Raw genomic sequence first — 22,452 nt, 5'->3', positions numbered from 1 at the left:
AATGATAACCATCTCGGAGTAAAAAGTGGATTGTGAGTAGCTGGCAAAGACAGGGCAGCCTGACCCTGTAAAGATATAATCTGATTCATTTAATAATGCCATGAACATTGCACAGACTGTGCTCAGTAAAACCCAATGCTCACAATAGTGTTGCAGACTTCCTCCCTTTGCGGTGACTCTGCTGGCGTGCTGCCCAAGTCTTCAAACACTTCACACATTTCAAATCCCTGCTCCCAAAGTAGAAAGTGAGAATCTAAATTTAAACAGGGGCCTTGCGTTTGCCAAATGCCCATAATTAACTTGCATAAAAAGCTAACCCCTTTTACGGTCTACAGCACAACATGCAATATAGAGCCCGATGGTGCCCACGCTTGTTCTGAAAGTTTACATATACTGCCAGGTCAAATGAAAACAGGAAAAAATATTGACAGGCAACATGGCTCTGGGTTATAAATTACTTTATTCCATCATAGAGCTGCAAAGTACCATGGGACTTGTAGTTCAACTGACCCTCCTGGGAGTGTGGCTTTTATAAACAAGTACAGTCCCCAGATTACGCAGCTGCAAAATTCATACACAAAATGAGCCAGAGGCTCCCTTTTTCCTGTTTGTTTGGTCTTTTATTATTCATTTCTAATTTATCCTTTGATTTTCTCCTCTTACCTATTCACTCTTAAAAGCAGTCGCTCACACTGGAGTCTGCTCCCACACATGGTGGTGGCCCACCAGCTCTCCACTGGAGTGCTCATTCTTCATGTGCTCATTTGGAAGTGCGTGTAACCAAGCTGTTCAACTATGTAAGTCCAGCAGGGGTCACTGGACATTAATCAGGAGTGGGAATTCAGGTTGACTTTTCTCCTTCTTAGTTCAAGGATGCTGAGACCACAGTTGTGGTCCTATTGCTGGCCTCACTGAGATCAGGTGAGTCAGCAAACACGGGGGGAAAAATTTGGTATCGACCATTTTTGGACGCTAACATCATCTGGGCACTAACGCTGGTGACCGCGAAATTGAGCTTTAGCGCCCCAAGAGGGAAGTGGAGTGCTAAGTCAAGCGCTCCACTTCCTTCTTAGGGCGCGAATGTCGGAGAGCAGAGCGGAGACTTCAGCAGCGCTGCACACTGGGCCGAGCAGTGCTCCCATGTTTAGAGGCTCCTTCCCTTCCTTAAAGGGAAGGGCCATCGCTGCAGGCTCTGCAATTTAAAAAGTACCTACCTGGACCACCAAGGCAGCTGCGATCCCATGCGATCAGCCCGGCACACAAACAGAGCACTGGGCTGATCGATCGTGGGCAGGAACCTGCAAAAAATCCTGGAATAACAAAGGTAAGTATTTTTTTTACTTACCTCGGCCACCTCACCTTTAATTATCACCCACAAAGCGGCTGGCCGCCCGATGTAGGCCTCCTCAAGCTGTCGGTGTTTTCGACCGGTGCTGCTGCAGGGGGGCAGAAGTCAATTTCGGGTCTGGGGCGATGACGTCACGATCTCCGGGCGAAGGATATCGGGGCACAATGCCATAGCGCCGCCGCAAAGCTCCCGCCGAATATGGTGGGAGTCGATGTCAGTGCCATGCCCGATCGCAAAGTCATTTGCGCCATGTTAATGCCCCCAGCGGGAAGCGCAAAGGCACCCAATTTCACCCCCCACCAATCAAACATGGGGGTCTGGAAATTCGTCCACGCAGAACCTATTTTTTCGGAGCTAAATGGCCTCCTAAGCCTCCAGTGTGGCGGGCAGAATGCACTCGCTCATTACAAGTTGGATGATGCACTGCCCGCCATATTGGTAAAGGTCAAAAACTTCAGCATGGAGTGCCCATGCCTGAAACAGACATTAGGGGCTGGATTTTACCAACCCTGAGGATGCGGATTTGGAGGCGGGACTGCTGGGAAAATCAAAAAGAATGGGAGCGGGTCCCGATCCCACTCCCAACCCGCCTCCAACCAATCTTCCCGGGAGGCAGGAAGAGGATTATAGCCACTTAACTGCCTGTTAAGGCTTTTTCCAATTTTTAGACTTCTACTGTGAGCTTCCCGACATCGGGGAACCCTGCCAGGGTAAGTGAGGCGTGCTGTGGATCTGTTGTTATGTTTGTGTACAGATGACAGCTGCAGAAGTGGTGTGAAGGATGCAAATAGACACTGGTGAGCATCAGAGGTAAGGAAATGTTGGGAGTGTCATTTTTAATGTGTTTAGATTTTCCTGTAGATGACAAGCTTTGCGGTGTTTGTGTGGCCTCACCTCAATGGGAGAAGTGACAGATCGCTTCTGTAACCTCACCTGCAACTGCCATCTGTTTCATTCTATGGAGAATCACTGGAGAGACTGGGTGAAAGGGCTCACCTGTGTACAGTGACTGTCAGTGTTTGACAGTGCCTCAATGCTACCTACCCGAGCCAGGCCACCCTCTACCTACCCCTAGCCACCGCTAACCCCTGGCCACCGTTAACTCCCGACCTGATCAGCGCCCCTTCCCAACCCAATTGACCCTCTTTTTGGTTGCCCTCCTTCCTTACTTACCTGAGGGGTGCTGTGACGGCAGCAGTGGCTCGATCTTCAATCCCACTTCACAGGCGAGCTGCCTGTTGCTGTCCGCAGCCTTGATGGAAATGAGGCCCAAGAACCAATGTCAGATGCACCTTGTGCCTTCTCAAATTTAGGAATATTGATCTAACCACCAATATTTAGCACCCTAGAGTATGCATTACAGAGTGACACAAGATAAAATCACTAATACACAGATTTGTATATTGAGAGTGTGGAAGAATAAGAAATAAGAGTAGGCCATACGGCCCCTCGAGCCTGCTCCGCCATTCAATAAGATCATGGCTGATCATCGACCTCAACTCCACTTTTCTGCCCGATCTCCATATCCCTTGATTCCCCTAGAGTCCAAAAATCTATCTATCTCAGCCTTGAATATACTCAGCAACTCAGCATTCACAGCCCTCTGGAGCAGAGAATTCCAAAGATTCACAATCCTCAGTGAAGAAATTTCTCCTCATCTCAGTCTTAAATGGCCTACCCCTTATCCTGAGAATATGCCCCCTAGTTCTAAACACTCCAGCCAGGGGAAACAACCTCTCAGCATCTACCCTGAATAAAGCTTAAAAATAATGATGTACTGGAAAATGTGATTTTAACAATGTTGATTTAATAGCAGTGCAATACTGGTCAATGGGCAGCATAAACATGGCCAGTACTGGTCAGGAGCAGTACGAACGTGGCTAGCACAGATCTCAGACCAGAGTTAACATGGTCATTCCTGGACTCGGAGCAGAGTGAACATGGTCATCCCTGGTCTTGGAGCGGAGTGAACATGGTCATCCCTGGATTTGGAGCAGAGTAAACATGGCCATCCCTGGACTCAGAGCGGAGTGAACATGGTCATCCCTGGACTCGGAGCGGAGTCAACATGGCCATCCCTGGACTCGGAGCGGAGTGAACATGGCCATCCCTGGATTCGGAGCGGAGTGAACATGGCCATCCCTGGTCTCGGAGCGGAGTGAACATGGCCATCCCTGGACTCGGAGCGGAGTGAACATGGCCATCCCTGGACTCGGAGCGGAGTGAACATGGCCATCCCTGGACTCAGAGCGGAGTGAACATGGCCATCCCTGGACTCGGATCGGAGTGAACATGGCCATCCCTGGACTCGGAGCGGAGTGAACATGGCATTCCCTGGACTCGGAGCGGAGTGAACATGGCCATCCCTGGATTCGGAGCGGAGTGAACATGGCCATCCCTGGACTCGGAGCGGAGTGAACATGGTCATATCTGCACTCGGAGCGGAGTGAACATGGTCATATCTGGACTCGAAGCGGAGTGAACATGGCCATCCCTGGTCTTGGAGCGGAGTGAACATGGTCATATCTCGACTAAGAGCGGAGTGAACATGGTGATATCTGGACTCGGAGCGGAGAGAACATGGTCATATCTGGACTCGAAGCGGAGTGAACATAGTCATCCCTGGACTCGGAGCGGAGTGAACATGGTCATCGCTGGTCTCGGAGAGGAGTGAACATGGTCATATCTGGACTCGGAGCTGAGTGAACATGGCCATCCCTGGACTTGGAGCTGAGTGAACATGGCCATCCCTGGACTCGGAGCGGAGTGAACATGGCCATCCCTGGACTCGGAGCGGAGTGAACATGGCCATCCCTGGTCTCGGAGCGGAGTGAACATGGCCATCCCTGGACTCGGAGCGGAGTGAACATGGTCATATCTGGACTCGGAGCGGAGTGAACATGGCCATCCCTGGTCTCGGAGCGGAGTGAACATGGTCATCCCTGGACTCGGAGTGGAGTGAACATGGTCATCCCTGGACTCGGAGCGGAGTGAACATGGTCATCCCTGGACTCGGAGCGGAGTGAACATGGTCATCCCTGGTGTCGGAGCGGAGTGAACATGGCCATCCCTGGATTCGGAGCGGAGTGAACATGGCCATCCCTGGACTCGGAGCGGAGTGAACATGGCCAGCCCTGGACTCAGAGCGGAGTGAACATGGCCATCCCTGGTCTCGGAGCGGAGTGAAAATGGCCATCCCTGGACTCGGAGCGGAGTGAACATGTCCATCCCTGGACTCGGAGCGGAGTGAACATGGCCATCCCTGGACTCGGAGCGGAGTGAACATGGTCATCCCTGGACTCGGAGCGGAGTGAACATGGCCATCCCTGGACTTGGAGCGGAGTGAACATGGCCATCCCTGGACTCGGAGCAGAGTGAACATGGCCATCCCTGGACTCGGAGCGGAGTGAACATGGCCATCCCTGGACTCGGAGCGGAGTGAACATGGCCATCCCTGGACTCGGAGCGGAGTGAACATGGCCATCCCTAGACTCGGAGCGGAGTGAACATGGCCATCCCTGGACTCGGAGCGGAGTGAACATGGTCATCCCTGGACTCGGAGCGTTGTGAACATGGCCATCACTTGACTCGGAGCGGAGTGAACATGGCCATCCCTGGACTCGGAGCGGAGTGAACATGGTGATCCCTGGACTCGGAGCGGAGTGAACATGGCCATCCCTGGATTTGGCGCAGAGTGAAGGTGGCCATCCCTGGTCTTGGAGCAGAGTGAACATGGCCATCCCTGGACTAGGAGCGGAGTGAACATAGCCATCCCTGGATTCGGAGCGCAGTGAACATGGCCATCCCTGGACTCGGAGCGGAGTGAAAATGGTCATCCCTAGACTCGGAGCGGAGTGAACATAGCCATCCCTGGAGTCGGAGCTGAGTGAACATGGCCATCCCTGGACTCGGAGCGGAGTGAACATGGCCATCCCTGGACTCGGAACGGAGTGAAAATGGTCATCCCTGGACTCGGAGCGGAGTGAACATGGCCATCCCTGGACTCGAAGCGGAGTGAACATGGCCATCCCTGGACTCGGAGCGGACTGAACATGGCCATCCCTGGACTCGGAGCGGAGTGAACATGGCCATCCCTGGACTCGGAGCGGAGTGAACATGGTCATCCCTGGACTCGGAGCGTTGTGAACATGGCCATCACTTGACTCGGAGCGGAGTGAACATGGCCATCCCTGGACTCGGAGCGGAGTGAACATGGCCATCCCTGGACTCGGAGCGGAGTGAACATGGTCATCTCTAGAATCGGAGCGGAGTGAACATGGCCATACCTGGACTCGGAGCAGACTGAACATGGCCATCCCTGGACTCGGAGCGGAGTGAACATGGTCATCTCCAGACTCGGAGCGGAGTGAACATGGCCATCCCTGGACTCGGAGCAGAGTGAACATGGCCATCCCTGGACTCGGAGCGGAGTGAACATGGCCATCCCTGGACTCGGAGCGGAGTGAACATGGTGATCCCTGGACTCGGAGTGGAGTGAACATGGCCATCACTGGACGTGGCGCAGAGTGAACATGGTCATCCCTGGTCTCGGAGCAGAGTGAACATGGCCATCCCTGGACTCGGACCGGAGTGAACATGGCAATCCCTGGTCTCGGAGCGGAGTGAACATGGCCATCCCTGGACTCGGAGCAGAGTGAACATGGCCATCCCTGGACCCGGAGCGGAGTGAACATGGCCATCCCTGGAGTCGGAGCGGAGTGAATATGGCCATCCCTGTATTCGGAGCGGAGTGAACATGGACATCCCTGGACTCGGAGTGGAGTGAACATGGCCATCCCTGGACTCGGAGCGGAGTGAACATGGCCATCCCTGGACTCGGAGCGGAGTGAACATGGCCATCCCTGGACTCGGAGCGGAGTGAACATGGCCAGCCCTGGACTCGGAGCGGAGTGAACATGGCCATCCCTGGACTCGGAGCCGAGTGAACATGGCCATCTCTGGACTCGGAGCGGAGTGAACATGGCCATCCCTGGACTCGGAGCGGAGTAAACATGGCCATCCCTGGACTTGGAGCTGAGTGAACATGGTCATCCCTGGACTCGGAGCGGAGTGAACATGGCCATCCCTGGACTCGGAGCGGAGTGAACATGGCCATCCCTGGACTTGGAGCGGAGTGAAAATGGCCATCCCTGGTCTCGGAGCGGAGTGAACATGGCCATCCCTGGACTTGGAGCGGAGTGAACATGGCCATCCCTGGACTCGGAGCGGAGTGAACATGGCCATCCCTGGACTAGGAGCAGAGTGAACATAGCCATCCCTGGACTCGGAGCGGAGTGAACATGGCCATCCCTGGATTCGGAGCGGAGTGAACATGGCCATCCCTGGACTCGGAGCGGAGTGAAAATGGTCATCCCTAGACTCGGAGCGGAGTGAACATAGCCATCCCTGGACTCGGAGCGGAGTGAACATGGCCATCCCTGGACTCGGAGCGGAGTGAACATGGCCATCCCTGGACTCGGAACGGATTGAAAATGGTCATCTCTGGACTCGGAGCGGAGTGAACATGGCCATCCCTGGACTCGGAGCGGAGTGAACATGGCCATCCCTGGACTCGGAGCGGAGTGAACATGGCCATCCCTGGACTCGGAGCGGAGTGAACATGGTCATCCCTAGACTCGGAGCGGAGTGAACATGGCCATCCCTGGACTCGGAGCGGAGTGAACATGGCCATCCCTGGACTCGGAGCGGAGTGAACATGGCCATCCCTGGACTCGGAGCGGAGTGAACATGGCCATCACTGGACTCGGAGCAGAGTGAACATGGCCATCCCTGGTCTCGGAGCGGAGTGAACATGGCCATCCCTGGACTCGGAGAGGAGTGAACATAGCCATCCCTGGACTCGGAGCGGAGTGAACATGGCCATCCCTGGTCTCGGAGCGTAGTGAACATGGCCATCCCTGGACTCGGAGCGGAGTGAACATGGCCATCCCTGGACTCGGAGCGGAGTGAACATGGCCATGCCTGGACTCGGAGCGGAGTGAATATGGCCATCCCTGGACTCGGAGCGGAGTGAACATGGTCACCTCTGGACTCGGAGCGGAGTGAACATGGTCATGTCTAGACTCGGAGCGGAGTGAACATGGCCATAGTTGGACTCGGAGCGGAGTGAACATGGGCATCCCTGGACTCGGAGCGGAGTGAACATGGCCATCCCTGGACTCGGAGCGGAGTGAACATGGTCATCCCTGGACTCGGAGCGGAGTGAACATGGCCATCCCTGGACTCGGAGCGGAGTGAACATGGCCATCCCTGGACTCGGAGCGGTGTGAACATGGTCATCCCTGGAGTCGGAGTGGAGTGAACATGGTCATCCCTGGACTCGGAGCGGAGTGAACATGGTCATCCCTGGACTCGGAGCGGAGTGAACATGGTCATCCCTGGTGTCGGAGCGGAGTGAACATGGCCATCCCTGGATTCGGAGCGGAGTGAACATGGCCATCCCTGGACTCGGAGCGGAGTGAACATGGCCAGCCCTGGACTCAGAGCGGAGTGAACATGGCCATCCCTGGTCTCGGAGCGGAGTGAAAATGGCCATCCCTGGACTCGGAGCGGAGTGAACATGTCCATCCCTGGACTCGGAGCGGAGTGAACATGGCCATCCCTGGACTCGGAGCGGAGTGAACATGGCCATCCCTGGACTCGGAGCGGAGTGAACATGGTCATCCCTGGACTCGGAGCGGAGTGAACATGGCCATCCCTGGACTCGGAGCGGAGTGAACATGGCCATCCCTGGACTCGGAGCAGAGTGAACATGGCCATCCCTGGACTCGGAGCGGAGTGAACATGGCCATCCCTGGACTCGGAGCGGAGTGAACATGGCCATCCCTGGACTCGGAGCGGAGTGAACATGGCCATCCCTAGACTCGGAGCGGAGTGAACATGGCCATCCCTGGACTCGGAGCGGAGTGAACATGGTCATCCCTGGACTCGGAGCGTTGTGAACATGGCCATCACTTGACTCGGAGCGGAGTGAACATGGCCATCCCTGGACTCGGAGCGGAGTGAACATGGTGATCCCTGGACTCGGAGCGGAGTGAACATGGCCATCCCTGGATTTGGCGCAGAGTGAAGGTGGCCATCCCTGGTCTTGGAGCAGAGTGAACATGGCCATCCCTGGACTTGGAGCGGAGTGAACATGGCGATCCCTGGTCTCGGAGCGGAGTGAACATGGCCATCCCTGGACTCGGAGCAGAGTGACCATGGCCATCCCTGGACTCGGAGCGGAGTGAACATGGCCATCCCTGGAGTCGGAGCGGAGTGAACATGGCCATCCCTGTATTCAGAGCGGAGTGAACATGGCCATCCCTGGACTCGGAGTGGAGTGAACATGGCCATCCCTGGACTGTGAGCCGAGTGAACATGATCATCCCTGGACTCGGAGCGGCGTGAACATGGCCATCCCTGGACTCAGAGCGGAGTGAACGTGGCCATCCCTGGACTCGGAGCGGAGTCAACATGGTCATATCTGGCCTCGGAGCTGAGTGAACATGGCCATCCCTGGACTCGGAGCGGAGTGAACATGGCCATCCCTGGACTTGGAGCGGAGTGAAAATGGCCATCCCTGGTCTCGGAGCGGAGTGAACATGGCCATCCCTGGACTTGGAGCGGACTGAACATGGCCATCCCTGGACTCGGAGCGGAGTGAACATGGCCATCCCTGGACTAGGAGCGGAGTGAACATAGCCATCCCTGGACTCGGAGCAGAGTGAACATGGCCATCCCTAGACTCGGAGCGGAGTGAACATGGCCATCCCTGGACTCGGAGCGGAGTGAAAATGGCCATCCCTAGACTCGGAGCGGAGTGAACATAGCCATCCCTGGACTCGGAGCGGAGTGAACATGGCCATCCCTGGACTCGGAGCGGAGTGAACATGGCCATCCCTGGACTCGGAACGGAGTGAAAATGGTCATCCCTGGACTCGGAGCGGAGTGAACATGGCCATCCCTGGACTCGGAGCGGAGTGAACATGGCCATCCCTGGACTCGGAGCGGAGTGAACATGGCCATCCCTGGACTCGGAGCGGAGTGAACATGCTCATCCCTAGACTCGGAGCGGCGTGAACATGGCCATCCCTGGTCTCGGAGCGGGGTGAACATGGCCATCCCTGGACTCGGAGAGGAGTGAACATGGCCATCCCTGGACTCGGAGCAGAGTGAACATGGCCATCCCTGGATTCGGAGCGGAGTGAATATGGCCATCCCTGGTCTCGGAGCAGAGTGAACATGGCCATCCCTGGACTCGGAGCGGAGTGAACATAGCCATCCTTGGACTCGGAGCGGAGTGAACATGGTCATCCCTGGACTCGGAGCGGTGTGAACATGGCCATCACTGGACTCGGAGCGGAGTGAACATGGCCATCCCTGGACTCGGAGCAGAGTGAACATGGCCATCCCTGGACCCGGAGCGGCGTGAACATGGTCATCTCTAGACTCGGAGCGGAGTGAACATGGCCATACCTGGACTCGGAGCAGAGTGAACATGGTCATCCCTGGACTCGGAGCGGAGTGAACATGGCCATCCCTGGACTCGGAGCGGAGTGAACATGGTCATCCCTGGACTCGGAGCGGAGTGAACATGGCCATCCCTGGACTCGGAGCGGAGTGAACATGGCCATCCCTGGACTCGGAGCGGTGTGAACATGGTCATCCCTGGACTCGGAGCGGAGTGAACATGGTCATCCCTGGACTCAGAGCGGAGTGAACATGGTCATCCCTGGACTCGGAGCGGAGTGAACATGGTCATCCCTGGTGTCAGAGCGGAGTGAACATGGCCATCCCTGGATTCGGAGCGGATTGAACATGGCCATCCCTGGACTCGGAGCGGAGTGAACATGGCCAGCCCTGGACTCGGAGCGGAGTGAACATGGCCATCCCTGGTCTCGGAGCGGAGTGAACATGGCCATCCCTGGACTCGGAGCGGAGTGAACATGGCCATCCCTGGACTCGGAGCGGAGTGAACATGGTCATCCCTGGACTCGGAGCGGAGTGAACATGGCCATCCCTGGACTCGGAGTGGAGTGAACATGGCCATCACTAGACACGGAGCGGAGTGAACATGGCCATCCCTGGACTCGGAGCGGAGTGAACATGGTCATCCCTGGACTCGGAGCGTTGTGAACATGGCCATCACTTGACTCGGAGCGGAGTGAACATGGCCATCCCTGGACTCGGAGCAGAGTGAACATGGTGATCCCTGGACTCGGAGCAGAGTGAACATGGCCATCCCTGGATTTGGCGCAGAGTGAAGATGGCCATCCCTGGTCTCGGAGCAGAGTCAACATGGCCATCCCTGGACTCGGAGCGGAGTGAACATGGCGATCCCTGGTCTCGGAGCGGAGTGAACATGGCCATCCCTGGACTCGGAGCAGAGTGAACATGGCCATCCCTGGACTCGGAGCGGAGTGAACATGGCCATCCCTGGAGTCGGAGCGGAGTGAACATGGCCATCCCTGTATTCAGAGCGGAGTGAACATGGCCATCCCTGGACTCGGAGTGGAGTGAACATGGCCATCCCTGGACTCTGAGCCGAGTGAACATGGCCATCCCTGGACTCGGAGCGGAGTGAACATGGTCATCCCTGGACTCGGAGCGGCGTGAACATGGCCATCCCTGGACTCGGAGCGGAGTGAACGTGGCCATCCCTGGACTCGGAGCGGAGTGAACATGGCCATCCCTGGACTCGGAGCGGAGTGAACATGGCCATCCCTGGACTCGGAGCGGAGTGAACATGGCCATCCCTGGACTCGGAGCGGAGTGAACATGGTCGTCCCTGGACTCGGAGCGGAGTGAACATGGTCATCCCTGGTGTCAGAGCGGAGTGAACATGGCCATCCCTGGACTCGGAGCGGAGTGAACATAGCCATCCCTGGACTCGGAGCGGAGTGAACATGGCCATCCCTGGACTCGGAGCGGAGTGAACGTGGCCATCCCTGGACTCAGAGCGGAGTGAACATGGCCATCCCTAGACTCGGAGCGGAGTGAACATGGCCATCCCTGGACTCGGAGCGGAGTGAACATGGCCATCCCTGGACTCGGAGTGGAGTGAACATGGCCATCCCTGGACTCGGAGTGGAGTGAACATGGTCATATCTGGACTCGGAGCAAAGTGAACATGGCCATCCCTGGACTAGGAGCGGAGTGAACATGGCCATCCCTGGACTCGGAGCGGAGTGAACATGGCCATCCCTGGACTCGGAGCGTTGTGAACATGGCCATCCCTGGACTCGGAGCGGAGTGAACATGGCCATCCCTGGACTTGGAGCGGAGTGAACATGGCCATCCCTGGACTCGGAGCGGAGTGAACATGACCTTCCCTGGACTCGGAGTGGAGTGAACATGGCCATCCCTGGACTCGGAGCGGAGTGAACATGGCCATCCCTGGACTCGGAGCGGAGTGAACATGGCCATCCCTGGACTCGGAGTGGAGTGAACATGGCCATCCCTGGACTCGGAGTGGAGTGAACATGGTCATATCTGGACTCGGAGCAAAGTGAACATGGCCATCCCTGGACTAGGAGCGGAGTGAACATGGCCATCCCTGGACTCGGAGCGGAGTGAACATGGCCATCCCTGGACTCGGAGCGTTGTGAACATGGCCATCCCTGGACTCGGAGCGGAGTGAACATGGCCATCCCTGGACTTGGAGCGGAGTGAACATGGCCATCCCTGGACTCGGAGCGGAGTGAACATGACCTTCCCTGGACTCGGAGTGGAGTGAACATGGCCATCCCTGGACTCGGAGCGGAGTGAACATGGCCATCCCTGGACTCGGAGCGGAGTGAACATGGTCATCCCTAGACTCGGAGCGGAGTGAACATGGCCATCCCTGGATTCGGAGCGGAATGAACATGGCCATCCCTGGATTCGGAGCGGAATGAACATGGCCATCCCTGGACAGTGTGAATGCCCTGTTTTCGATATTGGCTCCACCTACCCGGGGGTTCTGCTGATCTCCCACAGGTGAACCCCCGCAGAAATTCCAGGCATATATTTTTTCATTTCAACCATTTACTTTTGTGCAATTGTAAAACTCTAGAAAGTATTCCTATCAAATCATTTACTTTTATACCCTAAAAGGGGCCATAGTAAAACAGAATTCATGGAACTCTAAAAAATCACAGTTTTTGCACTTTTTACAACATGATTTGGCTTCAGAGGAACAGCTGGTATATTGCAGTGTCACCATCTCCAACTTAATTCAACCCTACCACTGACCAGTACTGTCTTAAAATGAATTTCACTTATAATGAGGAAGTTCAAATCTGGAATCATTAACTTCACTGTGTCAAAGCAATGAGCAGTTGTTATCCTGTTGAGTGACATATTCATTCATAGTCCCATAATGCACACTGCTGGGATGTCTTTTGGCTGACTGCCTATTCACCTCGAGTGAGCTATCACTGGAATGCAGAGTCTCTAATGGATTGGATTGTGTAATGGATTGGGGCATCTTCCATTTCACTAATGAGAAAAGGCAAAAGGCCATTACTTGTGTTGATTAATAGCGTTGAAGAAGCACAATGTGCAATACTGCTAGATCTGCACAGGATTATGCATCACACTTCTAATTATTATTATTGGTGGTTAAACCAAATAGAATCTCATCCTTACAGACTAGAGGGAAAACAGAGTCATAAATAAACACATTTGCATACCAGGTGGGCCAGCTGTGCTGCTCAAATAATGTCAGTATTATCAAAACATGACGTTCCTGTTCAAAAGAAGACGTTCAGGTCAATGCAACACTTCCAGTAAAGAGAGAAAAAATGTAGATGACACATCCATCTCACATGCACATTAGTTTCCAAATTTTGGAATAAACCAGATTATTCAGTGTATGTGGAGGAGAAATGTTAAGTCTATTTGCTGACAGGAGTCTACCAGCCAAAGGGGTTGGACTTATTTCAGTAAATAGATATAGGGTGGTTTGACTGTGTGTTGTGATGTTAAGACACTGTGAGATACCATGTCAGTTTTAGATGTTAAACTGAAGGTAACATGGTACATTTTCACCCCCAACAAGTCACTTCATTGGGTGTTGGTGACTGAATTCAATGCCACAGTTAATTTACTTCATTAGACACATTCAGTGTCCTTTCAGCCAACCAATTTTTCATTGGACAGCCAGGGATTTAAAGCTGACTATTCCAAACTGAAACACTGGAAGTGAATATCCCCAGCGCTTCTTCCACTCCACTGTTGTAACTTTGGTGTAAAATCCCTTCTGCAGACATAAAATAGGTTGTGCCAAATGAGGGGGGGAGGGGGCAACAGGTGAAACCCCAAGGAAATTCACAACCCGTTCACTCTTGGAGAATAGTTATATAACTCACTAAATCAGTTGGCTAAACAAGGTCTCCCAACAGATGAATTGGCACTGTTTTGTCCACACGTGGACCGTGGAATAATGTGCCAGCAGAGTGAACATGGGCGTTGCTGGACTAGAAGCAGTGTGAACATGGTCATTGCTGGACTCGGAGCAGAGTGAACATGGGCATTGCTGTACCTGGAGCAGAGTGAACATGGGCATTGCTGGATTCTGAGCAGAGTGAACATGGTCATTGCTGGATTCTGAGCAGTGTGAACATGGTCATTGCTGGACTAGAAGCATTGTGAACATGGACATTGCTGGACTCGGAGCAGTGTGAACATGGGCATTGCTGGACTCGGAGCAGTGTGAACATGGGCATTGCTGGACTAGAAGCAGTGGGAACATGGTCACTGCTGGACTTGGAGCAGTGTGGACATGGGCATTGCTGGACTAGAAGCAGTGGGAACATGGTCACTGCTGGACTTGGAGCAGTGTGGACATGGGCATTGCTGGACTAGAAGCACTGTGATCATGGGCATTGCTGGACTAGAAGCATTGTGAACATGGGCATTGCTGGACTAGAAGAAGCCTGAACATGGGCATTGCTGGACTAGAAGCAGTGGGAACATGGTCATTGCTGGACTTGGAGCAGAGTGACCATGATCATTGCTGGACTCGGAGCAGTGTGAACATGGACATTGCTGGACTAGAAGCATTGTGAACATGGTCATTGCTGGACTTGGAGCAGAGTGACCATGATCATTGCTGGACTCGGAGCAGTGTGAACATGGGCATTGCTGGACTAGAAGAAGCCTGAACATGGGCATTGCTGGACTAGAAGCAGTGGGAACATGGTCACTGCTGGACTTGGAGCAGTGTGGACATGGGCATTGCTGGACTAGAAGCAGTGTGATCATGGGCATTGCTGGACTAGAAGAAGCCTGAACATGGGCATTGCTGGACTAGAAGCAGTGGGAACATGGTCATTGCTGGACTTGGAGCAGAGTGACCATGATCATTGCTGGACTCGGAGCAGTGTAAACATGGTCATTGCTGGATTAGAAGCCGTGTGAACATGGGCATCGCTGGACTCGGAGCAGTGTGAACATGATCATTGCTGGACTCGGAGCAGTGCGAACATGGTCATTGCTGGACTAGAAGCACTGTGAACATGGGCATTGCTGGACTCGGAGCAATGTGAACATAGGCATGGCTGGACTTGGACCAGAATGAACATGGACATTGCTGGACAAGAATCCGTGGGAAAGTCGGCATTGCTGGACTAGAAGCAGTGTGAACATGGGCATTACTGCACCCGGAGCACAGTGAACATGGGCATTGCTGGACTAGAAGCAGTGTGAACATGATCATTACTGGACTAGAAGCAGTGTGAACATGATCATTACTGGACTAGAAGCAGTGTGAACATGATCATTACTGGACTAGAAGCAGTGTGAACATGGTCATTGCTGGACTTGGTGCAGTGTGGACATGAGCTTTCCTGGACCTGGAGCAGAGTGAACAGGGGCATGGCTGGACTAGAAGAAGTGTGAATATGGGCATTGCTGGACTAGAAGCAGTGTGAACATGGGCATTGCTGGACATGGAGCAGAGTGAATATGGTCATTGCTGGACTAGAAGCAGTGTGAACATGGGCATTGCTGGACTCGGAGCAGAGTGAATATGGTCATTGCTGGACTAGAAGCAGTGTGAACATGGGCAATGCTGGACTAGAAGCAGCGTGAACATGGGCATTGCTGGACTTGGAGCAGAGCGAACATGGTCATTGCTGGACTAGAAGCAGTGTGAACATGGGCATTGCTGGACTCGGAGCAGTGTGAACAGGGTCATTGCTGGACTAGAAGCAGTGTGAACATGGTCACTGCTGGACTAGAAGCAGTGTGAACATGGGCATTGCTGGACTCGGAGCAGTGTGAACATGGGCATTGCTGGACCTGGAGCAGAGTGAACATGGGCATTCCTGGACTAGAAGCAGTGTGAACATGGGCATTGCTGGACTCGGAGCAGTGTGAACAGGGTCATTGCTGGACTAGAAGCAGTGTGAACATGGGCATTGCTGGTCCTGGAGCAGGGTGAACATGGGCATTGCTGGACTAGAAGCACTGTGAACATGGGCATTGCTGGGCTAGAAGCCATGTGAACATGTGCTTTGCTGGATTAACAGTGTGAACATGGACATTGCTGGACTGGAAGCAGTCTGAACATGGGCATTGCTGGACTAGAAGCAGTGGGAACATGGGCATTGCTGGATTAGAAGCAGTTTGAGCATGGGCATTGCTGGACTAGAAGCAGTGGGAACATGGGCATTGCTGGACTCTGAGCAGAGTGAACATGGGCATTGCTGGACTAGAAGAAGCCTGAACATGGGCATTGCTGGACTAGAAGCAGTGGGAACATGGGCATTGCTGGATTAGAAGCAGTTTGAACATGGGCATTGCTGGACTAGAAGCAGTGGGAACATGGGCATTGCTGGACTCCGAGCAGAGTGAACATGGGCATTGCTGGACTAGAAGAAGCCTGAACATGGGCATTGCTGGACTAGAAGCAGTGGGAACATGGGCATTGCTGGACTAGAAGAAGCCTGAACATGGGCATTGCTGGACTAGAAGCAGTGTGAACATGGGCATTGCTGGACTAGAAGCAGTGTGAACATGGGCATTGCTGGACTCAGAGCAGTGTGAACAGGGTCATTGCTGGACTTGGAGCAGAGTGAACATGGGCATTGCTGGAATCGGAGCAGTAAGAACATGCGCATTGCTGGACTAGAAGCAGAGTGAACACGGGCATGGCTGGACTAGAATAAGTGTGAATATGGGCATTGCTGGACTCGGAGCAGTGTGAACAGGGTCATTGCTGGACTAGAAGCAGTGTGAACATGGGCATTGCTGGACCTGGAGCAGAGTGAACATGGGCATTGCTGGACTAAAAGCAGTGTGAACATGGGCATTGCTGGACTAGAAGCAGTGTGAACATGGGCATTGCTGGACTAGAAGCAGTGTGGACATGGGCATTGCTGGACCTGGAGCAGAACGAACATGGTCATTGCTGGATTGAAGCAGTGTGAACATGGGCATTGCTTGACTCGGAGCAGGGTGAACATGGGCATTGCTGGAATCGGAGCAGTAAGAACATGCGCATTGCTGGACTAGAAGCAATGTGAACATGGGCATTGCTAGACTAGGATCAGTGTGAACATCGGCATTGCTGGATCGGAGCAGTGTGAACATGGACATTGCTGGACTAGAAGCTGTGTGAAAATCGGCACTGCTGGACTTGGAGCAGTGTAAACATGGGCATTGCTGGACCTGGAGCAGAGTGAACACGGGCATGGCTGGACTAGAATAAGTGTGAATATCGACATTGCTGGACTTGGAGCAGAGTGAACATGGTCATTGCTGGACTAGAAGCAGTGTGAACATGGGCATTGCTGGACTAAAAGCAGTGCGAACATGGGCATTGTTGGACTCAGAGCAGTGTGAACATGGGCACTGCTGGACTAGAAGCAGTGTGAACATGGGCATTGCTGGACTAGAAGCAGTGTGAACATGGGCATAGCTGGATTAGAAGCAGTGAGAACATGGGCATTGCTGGACTAGAAGTGGTGTGAAGATGGGCATGGCTGGATTAGAAGCAGTGTGAACATGGGCATTGCTGGACTAGAAGCAGTGTGAACATGGGCATGGCTGGATTAGAAGCAGTGTGAACATGGGCATTGCTGGACTAGAAGTGGTGTGAAGATGGGCATGGCTGGATTAGAAGCAGTGTGAACATGGGCATTGCTGGACTAGAAGCAGTGTGAACATGGGCATTGCTGGACTCGGAGCAGAGTGAATATGGTCATTGCTGGACTAGAAGCAGTGTGAACATGGGCAATGCTGGACTAGAAGCAGCGTGAACATGGGCATTGCTGGACTTGGAGCAGAGCGAACATGGTCATTGCTGGACTAGAAGCAGTGTGAACATGGGCATTGCTGGACTCGGAGCAGTGTGAACAGGGTCATTGCTGGACTAGAAGCAGTGTGAACATGGTCACTGCTGGACTAGAAGCAGTGTGAACATGGGCATTGCTGGACTAGAAGAAGCCTGAACATGGGCATTGCTGGACTAGAAGCAGTGGGAACATGGTCACTGCTGGACTTGGAGCAGTGTGGACATGGGCATTGCTGGACTAGAAGCAGTGTGATCATGGGCATTGCTGGACTAGAAGAAGCCTGAACATGGGCATTGCTGGACTAGAAGCAGTGGGAACATGGTCATTGCTGGACTTGGAGCAGAGTGACCATGATCATTGCTGGACTCGGAGCAGTGTAAACATGGTCATTGCTGGATTAGAAGCCGTGTGAACATGGGCATCGCTGGACTCGGAGCAGTGTGAACATGATCATTGCTGGACTCGGAGCAGTGCGAACATGGTCATTGCTGGACTAGAAGCACTGTGAACATGGGCATTGCTGGACTCGGAGCAATGTGAACATAGGCATGGCTGGACTTGGACCAGAATGAACATGGACATTGCTGGACAAGAATCCGTGGGAAAGTCGGCATTGCTGGACTAGAAGCAGTGTGAACATGGGCATTACTGCACCCGGAGCACAGTGAACATGGGCATTGCTGGACTAGAAGCAGTGTGAACATGATCATTACTGGACTAGAAGCAGTGTGAACATGATCATTACTGGACTAGAAGCAGTGTGAACATGATCATTACTGGACTAGAAGCAGTGTGAACATGGTCATTGCTGGACTTGGAGCAGTGTGGACATGAGCTTTCCTGGACCTGGAGCAGAGTGAACAGGGGCATGGCTGGACTAGAAGAAGTGTGAATATGGGCATTGCTGGACTAGAAGCAGTGTGAACATGGGCATTGCTGGACATGGAACAGAGTGAATATGGTCATTGCTGGACTAGAAGCAGTGTGAACATGGGCATTGCTGGACTCGGAGCAGAGTGAATATGGTCATTGCTGGACTAGATGCAGTGTGAACATGGGCAATGCTGGACTAGAAGCAGCGTGAACATGGGCATTGCTGGACTTGGAGCAGAGCGAACATGGTCATTGCTGGACTAGAAGCAGTGTGAACATGGGCATTGCTGGACTCGGAGCAGTGTGAACAGGGTCATTGCTGGACTAGAAGCAGTGTGAACATGGTCACTGCTGGACTAGAAGCAGTGTGAACATGGGCATTGCTGGACTCGGAGCAGTGTGAACATGGGCATTGCTGGACCTGGAGCAGAGTGAACATGGGCATTCCTGGACTAGAAGCAGTGTGAACATGGGCATTGCTGGACTCGGAGCAGTGTGAACAGGGTCATTGCTGGACTAGAAGCAGTGTGAACATGGGCATTGCTGGTCCTGGAGCAGGGTGAACATGGGCATTGCTGGACTAGAAGCACTGTGAACATGGGCATTGCTGGGCTAGAAGCCATGTGAACACGTGCTTTGCTGGATTAACAGTGTGAACATGGACATTGCTGGACTGGAAGCAGTCTGAACATGGGCATTGCTGGACTAGAAGCAGTGGGAACATGGGCATTGCTGGACTAGAAGCAGTGTGAACATGGGCATGGCTGGATTAGAAACAGTGTGAACATGGGCATTGCTGGACTAGAAGCAGTGTGAACATGGGCATAGCTGGATTAGAAGCAGTGAGAACATGGGCATTGCTGGACTAGAAGTGGTGTGAAGATGGGCATGGCTGGATTAGAAGCAGTGTGAACATGGGCATTGCTGGACTAGAAGCAGAGTGAGCATGGGCATTGCTGGACTCGGAGCAGAGTGAACATGGGCATTGCTGGACTAGAAGCAGTGTGAACATGGGCATTGCTGGACTAGAAGCAGTGTGAACATGGTTATTGCTGGACTTGGAGCAGAGTGAACAGGGGCATTGCTGGACCTGGAGCAGAGTGAACAGGGGCATTGCTGGACCTGGAGCAGAGTGAACAGCGGCATGGCTGGACTAGAAGAAGTGTGAATATGGGCATTTCTGGACTTGGAGCAGAGCGAACATGGGCATTGCTGGACCTGGAGCAGTGTGAACAGGGTCATTGCTGGACTAGAAGCAGTGTGAACATGGGCATTGCTGGACTCGGAGCAGTGTGAACAGGGTCATTGCTGGACTAGAAGCAGTGTGAACATGGGCATTGCTGGACTCGGAGCAGTGTGAACATGGGCATTGCTGGACTAGAAGCAGTGTGAACATGGGCATTGCTGGATTAGAAGCAGTGTGAACATGGCCATTGCTTGACTCGGAGCAGTGTGAACATGGGCATTGCTGGACTAGAAGCAGTGTGAACATGGGCATTGCTAGACTAGGATCAGTGTGAACATCGGCATTGCTGGATCAGAGCAGTGTGAACGTGGGCATTGCTGGACTAGAAGCAGTGTGAACATGGGCATTGCTTGACTCGGAGCAGTGTGAACATGGGCATTGCTGGACCTGGAGCAGAGTGAACATGGGCATTGCTGGACTAGAAGCAGAGTGAACATGGGCATCGCTGGACTAGAAGCAGTGTGAACATGGGCATTCCTGGACTAGAAGCAGTGTGAACATGGGCATCGCTGGACTAGAAGCAGTGTGAACATGGGCACTGCTGGACTAGAAGCAGAGTGAACATGGTCATTGCTGGACTAGAAGCAGTGTGAACATGGGCATTGCTGGACTAGAAGCAGTCTGAACATGGTCATTGCTGGACTCGGTGCAGAGTGAACATGGGCATTGCTGGACTAGAAGCAGAGTGAACATCGGCATTGCTGGACTCTGAGCAGAGTGAACATGGGCATTACTGGACTAGAAGCAGTGTGAACATGGGCATAGCTGGACTAGAAGCAGTGTGAACATGGGCACTGCTGGACTACAAGCAGTGTGAACATGGGCATTACTGCACTCGGAGCAGAGTGAACATGGGCATTGCTGGATTAGAAGCAGTGTGAACATGGTCATTACTGCACTCGGAGCAGAGTGAACATGGGCATTGCTGGACTAGAAGCAGTGTGAACATGGGCACTGCTGGACTCGGAGCAGTGTGAACATGAGCATTGCTGGACTAGAAGCAGTGTGAACATGGGCATTGCTAGACTAGGATCAGTGTGAACATCGGCATTGCTGGATCAGAGCAGTGTGAACGTGGGCATTGCTGGACTAGAAGCAGTGTGAACATGGGCATCGCTGGACTAGAAGCAGTGTGAACATGGGCATTGCTTGACTCGGAGCAGTGTGAACATGGGCATTGCTGGACCTGGAGCAGAGTGAACATGGGCATTGCTGGACTAGAAGCAGAGTGAACATGGGCATCGCTGGACTAGAAGCAGTGTGAACATGGGCATTACTGCACTCGGAGCAGAGTGAACATGGGCATTGCTGGATTAGAAGCAGTGTGAACATGGGCACTGCTGGACTTGGAGCAGTGTGAACATGGGCATTGCTGAACTAGAAGCAGTGTGAACATGGGCATTGCCGGACTAGAAGCAGTGTGAACATGGGCATTGCTGGACTCGGAGCAGTGAGAACATGGGCATTACTGGACTAGAAGCAGAGTGAACATGGTCATTGCTGGACTAGAAGCAGTGTGAACATCGGCATTGCTGGACTAGAAGCAGTCTGAACATGGTCATTGCTGGACTCGGAGCAGAGTGAACATGGGCATTGCTGGACTAGAAGCAGAGTGAACATCGGCATTGCTGGACTCTGAGCAGAGTGAACATGGGCATTACTGGACTAGAAGCAGTGTGAACATGGGCATAGCTGGACTAGAAGCAGTGTGAACATGGGCACTGCTGGACTACAAGCAGTGTGAACATGGGCATTACTGCACTCGGAGCAGAGTGAACATGGGCATTGCTGGACTAGAAGCAGTGTGAACATGGGCACTGCTGGACTCGGAGCAGTGTGAACATGGGCATTGCTGGACTAGAAGCAGTGTGAACATGGGCATTGCTAGACTAGGATCAGTGTGAACATCGGCATTGCTGGATCAGAGCAGTGTAAACGTGGGCATTGCTGGACTAGAAGCAGTGTGAACATGGGTATCGCTGGACTAGAAGCAGTGTGAACATGGGCATTGCTTGACTCGGAGCAGTGTGAACATGGGCATTGCTGGACCTGGAGCAGAGTGAACATGGGCATTGCTGGACTAGAAGCAGAGTGAACATGGGCATCGCTGGACTAGAAGCAGTGTGAACATGGGCATTCCTGGACTAGAAGCAGTGTGAACATGGGCATCGCTGGACTAGAAGCAGTGTGAACATGGGCATTGCTGGACTAGAAGCAGTGTGAACATGGGCATTGCTGGACTAGAAGCAGAGTGAACATGGGCATTGCTGGACTAGAAGCAGAGTGAACATGGGCATCGCTGGACTAGAAGCAGTGTGAACATGGGCATTCCTGGACTAGAAGCAGTGTGAACATGGGCATCGCTGGACTAGAAGCAGTGTGAACATGGGCATCGCTGGACTAGAAGCAGTGTGAACATCGGCATTGCTGGAACAGAGCAGTGTGAGCATGGGCATTGCTGGACTAGAAGCAGTGTGAACATGGGCATTGCTGGATTAGAAGCAGTGTGAACATGGGCATTGCTTGACTCGGAGCAGGGTGAACATGGGCATTGCTTGACTCGGAGCAGTGTGAACATGGGCATTGCTGGACTGGAAGCAGTGTGAACATGGGCATTACTGCACTCGGAGCAGAGTGAACATGGGCATTGCTGGATTAGAAGCAGTGTGAACATGGTCATTACTGCACTCGGAGCAGAGTGA

General features: G+C 53.4%; 1 protein-coding gene across 10 annotated transcripts in view; it reads right to left on the bottom strand.

Annotated features, from left to right (window-relative positions):
* Nucleotides 1-22,452, bottom strand: part of LOC147117523 (RNA-binding motif, single-stranded-interacting protein 3) — a 2,125,417-nt gene that overhangs the window by 16,276 nt on the left and 2,086,689 nt on the right. For 7 of the 10 annotated variants that reach the window (XR_015078466.1, XM_085988580.1, XM_085988577.1 and 4 more), the window contains one exon: nucleotides 144-227. The exons of the other annotated variants lie outside the window; for them this stretch is intronic. Coding sequence is in view for 6 of the 7 variants with exons in the window: in XM_085988580.1 (XP_085844706.1) it covers nucleotides 144-227 (84 nt within the window). In the remaining variant the exon portion in view is untranslated. The remainder of the gene's footprint in view (nucleotides 1-143; nucleotides 228-22,452) is intronic. 10 annotated transcript variants of the gene reach the window in all.

Source organism: Somniosus microcephalus, chromosome 5 (assembly GCF_052327205.1).
Source record: "Somniosus microcephalus isolate GS21.2 chromosome 5, FLI_Smic_1.0, whole genome shotgun sequence".
Lineage (NCBI taxonomy): Eukaryota > Metazoa > Chordata > Chondrichthyes > Squaliformes > Somniosidae > Somniosus > Somniosus microcephalus.
Note: the sequence above shows the minus strand (reverse complement) of the source record. Positions and strands in the feature narration are given on the sequence as shown.